We start from the raw sequence: 12,872 nt of genomic DNA on the forward strand, positions 1-12,872 counted from the left end.
TAGCATGTTGAGGGGCTTTCTCTTCAGTATTCACTTTGGATTGGTCACAGGCAGGGCTTCCCATCTAAGAGCTCGATTCGATGGGGACCGGAGTGACTGTATGCCTCCTGGGCTAACCTGCTGTGAGTTTAGCACAACCCGAGAGTTAGTCGCTTACGCTCATCACATCTGAGATACACTGTGTATTTCTGTTTTTGCTCCTAGGCCTGAATATTAGGATGAGAAAATAACCAATAGTACATAAACTTCATAAACTGTCCAACATTGTTCTCTTAATAATGCGTAGCCTGTGTGTCACCTGCTGTGTCACCTTCAGTCACCTGCTTGTCGTGTAGTTCAAACAAGCGAGCTGAAACACACAGCTCGAGTAAAGTTTACTGTGTAACCTAATAAATGTAAATGTTGTAATGTGTTTGACCCGTGCAGTCAACTCTGTGTAAACAAAGTAGTGAAATCTCACCGTTATCATGATGAGTGGCACGAGAAACCCAAGTTCAGTCATATACCATCAATTAGATGCGGAATGTTGGGAATGCCGCAGCTTGTTTTCCGGAATAACAAGATAGCGGAGCCGAGCCACTCTCAGCAAATATTGAAGAATTCTTTCCATGCCGTGATGACAGATGAGACTGGTGGACTGTGGGAAAAATCCCAGAATTTGACCGCACATAATAATTGTATAACAGAAGTTATTTTGATTGGGTATCATCCTAAATATTTAGTAAAGTGTGTAACACTACACTGTAAGTGACAAGTGTTTCTTCTGTGCTACTAATAGTACCTGCTGCTCAATGTGAAACACCTCTCATGTCTTCACAGCTTAATCGTTAAGGGATTCCTGTGGTCGTGCCATGTTCAAGGCCGTGCTGAAGAAGAGCAGAGACAGCGGGAAAAACTGCAAGAAGGATGCAGGTATGAATTCATTGTTTGAAGATGTTGCAGGGTTCCCACACTCATGGAAAACTTAAAAATTGCTTTAAAATTGTAATTTATAGGCCAGAAAAAGTCGTGGAAATTATCAGGAGTATCAGTTGGAAATACATCAGTGCATCACACTTTTTATTTTAAAATGTTTTATTCAGCAGATGCTTTTGTCTATGTAGTCTACAACACTATTCTCAATCCAGTTTCGATGGCTCGTAGTTGCAGTCTGTAATTGTAGTCTTCATAAAATATAATCACAAGTGACTTGGAAAGTCTGGGAAATTCATTAGGTTTCTGTCTGATGAAACCTTGATGTCATCGCTTTCGATTTGTCGTTTTCCATACGGTTGGTTGATTCGTAGAACATAAATCCCTTCAGAGGAAAGACAAATGTATCCTAAATAAACAGGATTGATTTGAGATGTCTGAGGTTCTGATGAGGTCGTCTGGTGGTTGTGTGTCAGCGATCCCTCGGCATAAATCCATTTGGAGTTTCTGATTTATTCACATGAATTTATGGTCTGGCGTTTACCGCTGCTGTGAGTTGTGTCATCTTTGTGTTTTGCCTGAGCAGCACTGTTAGTATGTACAGAACTGCTGCTTGTGCAGAACGCTGTCATTGGGTTTAAACAGATGGTTTCATCGATATCATACACTTGCAATGGTATGTGCTGACAATCATGTGAGGTCAGTGGTAGTGTTTTTTGTCTTTAGCTGTTTGGATAGTCAATTAAATACTGAATCAAATGTGAATATTTGTCCTTTTGGCTGGGTTTGTATGTGTAGTCATACATGCATCACCGTCTGTACTGTCAGATTGTGACATAATTGGCAGTCATTCACTGGGTCCCTTTAAGCATTGTAAAACAGGGTTACCATAGGAACAGCCATGTTGTTTTGCTGACTTGTTGTTTTTAGTTGTACGAACATGTTGAGCATGCATGAATCACTGTTTCACATCACTGTATCTCTGTGTAGTGCAGCTCGGGGAATCCCTGTATCTTTTGTTGTAGACTCAGACTCTGATAGATATATATCCCAATTATGAAATCGTCACTGGTTCATTTTCTTTCTACCCTTTTCACTCAGATCTTTTCCTGTCACTCTCTCTCCCGCTGGGACAATAACCTCTGTTCCATCTTTGCTGTTGCTCTGGACACAGAATGACATGTTTGCACAGCTCTTGATGTGGTCAACGGCAGAATGACTTTGCCATCATGTCATTTAATGTCCCTGTGGGGAATTAGTGGCATGTTTACATTCAGGCTGGCTGGGACATGTGCGCTACAAACCTAAGATGAATGGCAGCACATGTAGTCTGAACAGATGTGCCTCTCTGAACAGCACGGGCTGTTTTTTTACTTTACTGTGTATCATATTCCCGAAAAGCTTTTGAGCTCAGATTTTGTCTTGAGTTACCGGTGTTCTCTGTCTAAGAATATTGAGCTGGCTCTGACAATATGGATGGCCCGCGGCCAAAGTGAGAGAGGTCAAGGGTAATACACACGAGGTGTACAAACACAGAATTGAGGTAGACAGAAGTGTGTAAGAATAGTTCCCGGAAGTTACTAGTAACACATGGAGCTGCGACTTAACAGACCAACTGAGGTAAACCTCTATCCCATTTAGCTCGTTCCCCGCCAGCCTTTTTAAAGAAAGGTTTTTAAAAGTTTTTTAACATTTTCACCCAATTTTAATGGCTCACAGTAAATTTTCTGTAAAGGATATACGGACAAACAATATGTCAAATGAAAGAACAGAGTCTCAGCTTTTTAACAAAAAAAAAATGTATTCTTCTATCTTCATTTGTTCGTTTTTTATCACTCCGTAGATGTGAGTAGGTTTCTTCAAAAATGCATCACTTTGATTCAACAGCTGAGATAATTAACGTTTTTTGTCAAAGATTCCGCCGTGAACAATCATTAAAAACCGCTAAAACATATACGTTCTATGTTCTGGGATTCTGTACTTTTTCCCAAAGGTGTGTAATAGCGCCACCTGCTGTATAACAGTACAAACACTGATTGCCATAAAAACTCGTCTTTGGCGGGGAACCGTTTTATTTTTAATGACGAGATAACTCGTCAATGGTGGTGAAAGAGTTAAAGACAAAAGCCATTTAATTAATAAAAAATGAAAGAAATAAAGCATTTTAATAGAAAACATAACTTCCTGAAACTATCTGAAGGCTCTATGAATCACGTGACACAGGCTTTTAATAGTTCCCGGAAGTTACTAGTTAGACATGGAGCTGCTACTAAACCCACTTAAAGACGAAAGCCATTTAATGAATAAAAAATTGAAAGAAATCAATAATTTAAAGAGAAAACATAACTCCCTGTAACTTTCTGAAGGCTCCATGAATCACGTGACATACAAAAAAATTTGCCGCAACTCTCTCTCCAATGGCTCCGCCTGCAGTGAAGTTCAATGTCCAAATATTGTGTAAAATAGTCATACAATCTGTGCTTTAATAATATAAATCTCATCACCGCACATTGTTGGACTGACTTAGTGATTATTTGCATTATTAGGTATTTTAAAAAGTCAATAATTTTCCTGATTTTCCTCTGGGACTCTTGTTTTAAATTGATAGCTGCTTCATTAATATTGACCTAGTTGTATTATGCTTCATCTTTAAATGTTATGGGCCCGTGGTGATTTGTAACCGTAATGGACGAATAGGAAAGTCTTGATCATATTTTAACCAGGCTGTATGGGAGCTAATGTTTTTGGTTTGGCCCAGAGCAGCTCTAGGGAGTTCGAAAGGGATCATGGAAACTCTTCCTTGTTGCCAGGGCCACAACCATAAGCCCAAACAATCACCAATCTCTAATTCAGACGTTCTGTCTTTTCCCTCTATGGCACTGTTTTAAAAACCTTAAAGGTAGATAGAAAAGATTTTATCGCACAATGCATTGCGAAAATGGGAAGTTACGTGGGAGAAGTGTACTTTTAAAATACGTTTCATTTAATTCTAAAATGTCATTGTAAAAAAAAAATGGTTGGAGCCTCTGGACCTTTGGACAGTACCCCCGAGTTTGAGTCCGGGCTCAGGGTCCTTTCCTGATCCTGCCCTCCCCTCTCTCCCACCGCTTCCTGTCTTGTCTAAAAGGCCAAATTTTACAAGTATTTTTATGTATTGAGTATTTTTGGAGCGTTATGGACTAAATAGAGTCCATGACATGTGCTTTAAAATGTTCACTTGAAAATTTAAATTCCACTTCATTTCGGATGTTGCCTCAGAAGGTTTTGGACAGAGCTGGCCTGGGTGTGTATGTTTTATTTTTAGTCTAGCAGACATGAATCTGAACATACAATTTTCTTTCTAAGGATGTGATGTTGCCTTTTAAAAATCCATTTCCAGTTTGAGCCTCACCACATTAAGGGGTTTCCACACATCTCACACATGTGTGTGGTTTAACTTGTTTTATCCTGTTTTAAAAGTATTCCAGTATCGACTCAACGTTTTAAAGGTGTCTGAAGTCTTTGATCAGATGGCTGGCTAGTAAAGGTTAAATTTCCAAAAGCCATCACTGTTCTTAATGATTCGGAGCTACTTGTAAAATTAGACCTTGTGAATTTATTTGTGAGGTTTAAACAAACCTCTTAGCCTTAAACCTCTCGTAACTCATCTTATACCAAATGATACCTTCAACAAATTGTTTTGTTTATAAACTATTCTTCAGAAAATCTTTAAAGAAGGTAAATCTTGAGTAGGTATTTGTGTGCTTTTGATTGATAACATCCCATCCCAACCTTAATGTGATCTTGATAGCTGCACACATGTGCTCCAGTTATAGCAGTGCACCATGGGAAGGGACAATTTAATAAGCCCACTAAAGAAGCACTTTTTAAGGTCTGTTCATCTGCAAGGTTTACATTTAAACTCACAACTGAACCTTTGCTCTTCCCCCCTTGTTAATTTCAAGATTTCTTGCCAAAAGTAAATGAGCTGATTATTTTTAGTATACTAAAATATTAATACAGAGTATATTGTATTTGAGCTTTTTTTTAGGTCTGTTCCAGGCTTGTTCTTCCTGTGCATGTGTGTGTTTGTTTTGATTTTGTTGACTGGAAGTGTGATGGTCCTACACAAACTATTTCAAGGACATGTGAATCATTGATCAGTTTGTTATGTCTCTGGGAAGTTTCCTGGTAACAGCGGTGTGGAGGTGAGGAATGCAGCACTGCTGTGAATGTGGATGTTATCAGCACAAGATTTGGCCCGGTTGAAGTGCTTCTATATTTGTATCACTGACTATGTATGGAGTAAGATCAGTTTTATTATGAAACTGTTTTGTTTTTGCATGGATGTCAGACTAATAATTCATCTATAAAAATCGGATTGCTTGGTTTGCTTCACGGTCGCACTTGAAAGGAGAAAAAAATCAAATTAGATGATAAAAAGGGTTTACTTGATTTAATATGGGATATCTTGTTACATTCAACCCAATGTTCGGCAACAGGATGTGTTTGTATATGATATTAAAGTATATAACATTTCTGTCATAATACCCATTTCGGACAATGTGATTATTTGACCAAAGTCTGTCTTTAGCTCAGGTAATTCCTTGTTGTAACAGAACCAAAACCTTTGTGTATTCTCCACAGCAGGACGTTCATAAATTAGGAGCAGAAGACAGTGTTTGACCATTTCTGTCTAAAAATGACCTCTGGTGACCTGCATGTGGTCAGTGGGGGCTTCACCATTACTGTTGTTTCAGCTGTGTGTGTGTGTAGCTGGTAAAGCTTGTCTACGTGCTTTTGTATGACTGGTCACAGTTGTCCGTGGTCTTATTGGTCGGTTTGCTAAGGCCTTCGAATTCTCCGCCTACTTCGGTGTTCTCAGGTTGTTTTGAGGGCGCAGTATGTTATGCTAATTTAAGATTATTGATATGGACCGGATTTTAACTTATTAGTGCAAAGATGGCAGGGAACGCAACATCTTATTTCTCTGAGGTTGCTCCTTTATAGCTTATAAGACGTAACAGAAGTCTTGAAGTATCAGAACATCCTAGCAACGTAGTAGTGAGTTTTGCACACTCATGGACAACTCGGAGAAAGTCAGAATTGAGTTTTTAAACCAAGTTTTAGTTTTGTCATGGCGTTTTCCCTTAGGCATAAGATGATAGATAATAGGATAATACACCACATGATTGTTTTTCTATGGAAAGTGAAAATGTGCTGTGTTTTCCTTAGTAATGTTTTCATCTAATCCCTACTCTAAACACAAGACATTTTCTTGGAATTGTTTAAATTCCAGGTCAGCCTGTGGACAGGATATTAATTTCTCTCCAAACATTCCTAATATCTTTGTTTTTCATCGGTGAGAGTTGGAAGCTGAAGCGTGCGTGGCTATTTTCCGTTCAGACTGTGCTGTAATCTGGGCCTCTCTGTGGGGGAGTACATCTACAGTTTGGTGAAATATTAAAGAGGCAGGGAAAACCAAACTATTCTTAAGTCTTGTTTTTCTGGTTTTGCTTCCCAACGAAACTCTATCTCCACTTTGTGTCGCAAAGGTAAAATGGATAGTTATGCCTTTAGGTTGGATAAGCCAAAGGAAGCTGTTGTAAAAATCTGTTGTTTATTTCTAAGGATTAGTTTAAACAACCATGAATATCACAAATTTACTTTGTGCCTAAAAATAGTCCCTTTTTTCTGTTGCATTACTTTGTGTCTCCTTATTGCATATAAATTGGAATGGTATATAGTATAAAAATCTAGGTTTAATGAAAAAATTGAATTTAAGTTTAAAAAGAATTTTAAGGTAGTTAGGCGTATTCTTCTACTTGACATAAGGGTGTGTCTAGCTGTTCCCCCGATTTAACCAAAGTTATTTCAGGACTGTATGGATTTCCTGACTTGAATGTTTTTGCTTCACGGCCAACCATCCACTTTTCCAAGAGTAATAAAGTGCAAAGCGCTCAGAAAAATTCCACATGTGATCTTGTTACCCAGCTGTGGATTTAAAGGTCGGCCTGTACCTGTATCTTATGAGTCAGAGCGGTTCAGAAATGTGTCTCAGAAAGTTTGTAGATGGTGGGTGTATCCGTGTCTGCACATGGGACCGCAGGTGCGAAAGCCCCATTTAAAAGAGCCCAGATGACCTGAGACGCATGATAGTCAGTGAGCGGCAACAGGTGAGAGACAGCTGAACCGGCTCAGGGAAGTCCATATTACATCCATAAAGAGGGTGAATAAAAGGAAAATAAATTGAAAATGCACTCCTCACAGACATAGGCATGAATTTTTGGCAGAACTGACAGCTGTTGGAGGAAGTTTCAAGCAGAGTGCCATTCAAACCACTCAGCATTGCCAGACAGCTTTAAGTTTGAGTTCCCAGAATTCCCCAGGCTGTAACATTCAGGACTTCATACCGGAGAACACATTCTTATTTTCTGGTGTTATTGTCTCTGTTCTCTGCTTTAGTCCTGTTATCTTGATACATCTTAACTAGCAATCAACTTTTGTATTTACTGTTGAGAGATTACTTGATTTTACTGTTTCCGCATGTAATATCTGAAATTCAAACTGTCCGGGTTAGGCATGGGCCTGTATGATATTTTGACGGTATGATAACCTTAAGCCAAGGTAGTACGGTTTCACGGTTTTTGTATTACAATTACAGCTTTAAAATGTGCTCTTCAAAATTCCCCCATTGAATACAATATTTTATTTTTGAGCAACACAAACATTTGGATCAGTAGTAAACATGTGCATTTTGGCAGGTTAAATCAGTGGTTCCCAAACGTTTTGAAAGTATGGTATCCCTATCAAGTCATTTTTACAGGCCTTTCTAGAAAATAAACTTGTATACATGTAAACATACATGTGCACATGCATACATACATGTAAAGAAATAAACAAAATGTAGATGAGCAAATAACAAATTAAACATAAACAAACAATAGCACAGAACTGAGTGTATTCCTGAGATTTCTGTCTGTGGTGAGACATAAAAAACATCTTTGGAATTGTGTTACAGAACATTTAAGGGGCTTTTTCAAACCGTGGTATTACTAGAAACATGCCTGTTCCAGGTAAACATTTTAGTGACTTGTCACAAAGGCTCTTATTTTAGTAGGAATATTGCACAAATAAAGGAAAATAGGCATCACTTAGTTAAGAAAATAATTGTATGGCAACAGTATTATTCAGAATACAGATCTGTATTAAATAAAACTGTTCAATAAATGTAATGCTTTAATCATGTGTATAGAAATCACTTTCAATGTCATTTCATTTTTTCGAAATATTTTTGATAAACTTAAACAAATTAGGACCAATATCACTGCAAAACAGCTTTATATTACTTTATACAGGTTTATAGCCCTACGTGCAGGATTGTCTACGTGCAGAACAAAGATATCCATTGAGGAAGAACCTGCTCACGAAGCAGAAGTCTTTGAACACCCTAGAGGCTGTTATTAGCGCCACACACATGGAATTACACACAAACACTGAGGTTCAGGTATCCACACGTGGCCCAGCCAACTTTACATTTCAACACAAGCCAAATAAGAGTTCCATGGGAATGTTCATGAACCAGGCCACACTGTCTGACTGGCGTCTGTTTACAAGACCTTGGGCCCGATTCTAACGTCAAGATACCCTTTCATTCTCTCACCTTTTCCTCATTTCACTCTTTCGCTTAGATATTTATAAGCTTGATCTGTGGGAAGTTGGGAACTAAAAACTGTCAAGGTTGTTTCTTTAACACATTCTTGTCTTGAGTAAATAAGATTGGAAGAGAACTGATTTAATGCTACTTATTTCCCCTCTTTCTCTTTCAAGGTCTAAAGCTCATGGCCTTGGAAACGCCTGCGATTCAGTGAATGAAAGAGAAAAGGGGGGAAAGGCGAGACAAATAAGAGCCACGTCATATTTGGCAGGGAGTAAAAGTGATGTCATTCCCAGATCAGCATTACCCAGGATTACATGTTATCTGGCTCAGATCTGCCACGGGAGAATGACCTTTAAATCTTAAAGCTGTTGTGTAGTGAAAAGAAACACACCGTGTATTACTTTAACAGTGAGCTGGAATCATCGGAGGTCTAGACGGAATTAAATTTCACAGTTTGACATGCATATTAATGACGAAGTCTTTAAAAGTCTTGAAGCATTGCATTAGCAACACATGGGTTGTGAGTTTAATTCTCAGGAAATACACATTCTTTTATACTTGGATAAATGAAAATCCTTGCATCACACGATTCTAAGTGGTTCTTAGTGTTCTTTAGTCAGTCACTCACTGAATCATTGCGGTTGTTATTATGTCCAACTCAAAATGAAGTGAATTACTGTATTATGTCTACTTAATGCCGATATGACTTCAGTGTAAATATATATGTGTGACAACGTGTACTTGAAGATACACAGAAATTTTAAATCAGAATTGAAATTAGATTCTTAAGTTGGTCCCATGAAGAATTTCTGTGACCGTCTGGGTCTTTCTGTCTTTGTCTCTTCATTAGAGGGTCTCACACGGTGAGATCTAGCATTGAGTGTGTGTGGATGAATTGTCTGTTTTATGTTCAGAGGCCTGACTGAACTACTGACCTCGTGCCTTTGTGCCCGTCCTCATTTACAAAGAGCCGAGGGGGAAGGGGGTAATAGCTTCCACCTCTTCTAATACACATTCGGTGCTCTGTGGGTCAGGGTGAGAGATGCCACAGTGGTGACTCTGTGGGAGAGTTTTACTAGTCGGGGAAATGTGAAAGCTTCACTAAGAATTTGTAGAAGTTATCAAGGTGTCTGCCCGCATTACTTTTATGGAATGTGTTTTGGGGGAAATAAAAGTCATTTTAAATTGAATCAAAGATATTTTAGCCTAAATTATGACCCGTATATGGTTATGTTGTGCTCATGGTGAGGCCTCACGTTGCAGCTTCTGGTTGTTTTCTAATGGGATTATAAGGCGTTTGGTGGTCTGCACTTTACTTTCATTTATCTTCTCTAAAGAAGGCTCATGTGAGGCTTCCTGGTGTCCAGTCATGCAGTTCTGTTGTTGTTCCTCTAACCCTCACTGAGTCCTGCCTAATGATCTGTGTTAATGCCACTCTGAATCCATGGTTGCTTAGAGAGCCTCACCCTCGATGAATCACCGCGGCAACCGTCAACCAACTGTTGCTATGGACAGGAAGCGGGAGATGGCTAATCAGGGTCAACAGTCCAAGGTCAGGTCAGGAAAACAAAGCAAGGGTCTGCTGGTGACCGTCAGGTGCCGTGATACAAACTGCAATGGTTTCTAGCAAAGAAACTCTCCCTTATAAAGAATTTCTTTTTTAAAACTTTTGTCATTCTGTCCTTTAAGTTCTGTGTTTTTTTCTTATTTTACCAAAGCCAAACACAATGTAAACCTAATGTATGTTGGATTATTTGATGCAACGGTGACCACGCAGTTATTCAAACACATTTATCCATTTTGTTCAATACGTATATATGTTTTAGATTCACCTTCACGTCTCTTTAGTTACTAGGTTGGTAAATTCCACTTTTTTCCCTATAAGACAATATCACCGGGTTTCTTTTTGTGTGTACAGAGAGTCTCGCATGAAAATGGGTGAGACAGTGCTCCGGTCCGAGATTATTTTCCCACACCAGCTGAAATTGAGCGTTTATAAAGAGAACTGGAAAATGTCATGCCCTCGCTTATGCCCGAGGGGCTGCTGGGAAAGAGATTCCAGACAGTTCTGCCAGCGTTTAGCTGGTCTGATTTAGTTGTGGGTTTGATGTCTGTCTGCTTGTGGTATCCCATCATATTAAGAGCCTAATATGTTCCCAGAAAGGATATTTGGTTAATGTGCGCTTAGCCTTGATGTTTCAGACATATTACAACTAATTTCTGCTGTGAATTTGGCTGTTCATGAATGCCTTTTACTCTATTCCAAATCCTGGTGAGCTGACTACAAAGGCAACATTTCAAAGCACCATGCCGTTAACATATCTGCATATTTTGTAGTATCTTCAACTCAGTGAGAGGTTTTTTTCTGTTCATTAAATGAGCAATGTGGGACTTTTAGGAGGATCTATTGACAGAAATGCACTATAATATACAAAACTATTTCTTCAGAGGTGTGTAAAGACCTTACGTAATGAACCATTATGTTTGTATTGCCTTAGAAGTTATTTCTATCTAAAACAGAGCGGGCCTATGTTTTGTACAGAAGCCCTAAATGGACAAAAAGCTCTACAAAGCGCGTTTCTTAATGCAGGTCCTGACTTTTATCTTTCTTTTTATACTTAAAATCCATAGACCCTTTATTTTACACAATAAATAAGACATTGCTCTTTCTACAGTCTTTCTTATTGCCCGCATGATCTTTTCCCTGCGTCAACATAAGACACTGCAATTGGTTGCAATTCTCGAACTCACCACTAGTGGCCGCTATAAATCCAATTCAACACCTTTAATGAGTCCGTGGGACCATTGGGACCACAATCTCTCTGTCTGTCTCTGTGTTTGTGAATGGGATGCTGTGGATTGTCATATAGAGCCGTTGTTGTTTTGTCAATGAAGGAGGCCGCAGGCTTCTGAATGATCCTCTACAGGGAGCAGACAAGTGTTTGTGCGAATGTGAGCGAGCAAATACACAATGTGTGCGGGTGTGTATTGGGAGATGTGCGGCATGCGGTTCTATTGTAATCAAGTTGAAAGAGTCTGATCACGTGCTGTGCCGTCAAATCTGACAGTCATGAACTTCACGGCACTCATCAGTGAATTGTGATAAGAATGATGATGACGCTGTAAAAAAAGAATAGATAGATGTTACTTTGGCAATGTAAAGTCTATTTTTTTAACCATGTCGGTACTGGTTGAATATTTGATCTGTTATAGAGACTTTGAGCAAGAGAGTTCAGCTGTGCAGACGATTTATAGTTTTTCATTCCATTTTCCCTCTTTTGCTGCATCTCGCTCTCTCTCTGTTGCTGGCGTTCTATAGCTCCAGGGTTTCAGTTGCTCATTGAATCTCTCAGTCACCGTTGTACATTAAACAAAGAGAAACTGCATTAATTATTCCCACATTGTCCGTCCGATGTTACAAATTGACACACATGCACGCGTGCACATACACATTATTTGTGTGGTCCTGTAGACATACATAAGAGAGCCGTGATCACAAACAAGGACGTTAATTAAAGTAAAGAGAACTCCCCAGTTGAGTAATTAAAGTCAAATAAATTCAGCAGAAATAGGCTGTTTTCAGGAGGTCTTTAAGTGTGACAAGCCACAATGTGAATACTAAACGCCTGTTTCTGTGTGAACAGAGCTCATCTCTCTCAAGGTTACAGTCCCTTTGTTCAGAGGGTAAAGTGTGTGTGTGAGGAGGGGAGAAACGGGCTGGTGGGCTATTATACTGCAGCATTTAGACGCTTTAACAATGAACATTCACATTCCTGTGATCAGATTTATTTCCCTCACAGACAAACCGAAGACAAAGTTACACGTGAATTCACATGAATACATGAGGGACACCTCACACGCAGACACAGCCAAAATGAGTATTAAGATTTTGAATTCCTTTGATGTTGAATTTATTGTAATATTTATGTTTTTATTCTTAAAAACTGGATGGCCATTATTAATCGGATGAACCATCATTTCATCCAGACAGCCATTGTTGCAACGTTGCATCAAAATATTTATGTCAGAAGTAAAATGTGATTTTAAATGTATTCATTTGGACAAAGTTTGCAGTCATTCAGATCAGCCTTTCTTGCAGTTTTGCTACATACGCTAAAACCAGAGATGCCATCAAAGCACCTTGTATTCATGTTTTTTTTTTTTACACACAGTGTATCGTAGTAACCACCGCGCCTCCGCTTGAAAAAACAAAACTAATTTCAAATGCACGCAACCGGCATTTTCAGCCAGTGCCTGACGTTTTCAGTCGTGTAAAAGCGCCTCTGAGGATCTCGAGACACATTCAGCAGTATAATTTTTT

The 12,872-nt window shown here is 39.0% G+C and overlaps 1 protein-coding gene across 3 annotated transcripts in view; it reads left to right on the forward strand.

Moving 5' to 3' along the window:
• tanc1b (tetratricopeptide repeat, ankyrin repeat and coiled-coil containing 1b) overlaps nucleotides 1–12,872 on the forward strand; it is an 88,386-nt gene that overhangs the window by 11,491 nt on the left and 64,023 nt on the right. For all 3 annotated transcript variants that reach the window (XM_056754558.1, XM_056754559.1, XM_056754561.1), the window contains exon 2: nucleotides 820–912. In XM_056754558.1, the coding sequence (XP_056610536.1) occupies nucleotides 852–912 (61 nt within the window). In that variant the 5' untranslated portion in view covers nucleotides 820–851. The remainder of the gene's footprint in view (nucleotides 1–819; nucleotides 913–12,872) is intronic.

The sequence above is a fragment of the Triplophysa dalaica genome, chromosome 8 (assembly GCF_015846415.1).
Source record: "Triplophysa dalaica isolate WHDGS20190420 chromosome 8, ASM1584641v1, whole genome shotgun sequence".
NCBI lineage: Eukaryota > Metazoa > Chordata > Actinopteri > Cypriniformes > Nemacheilidae > Triplophysa > Triplophysa dalaica.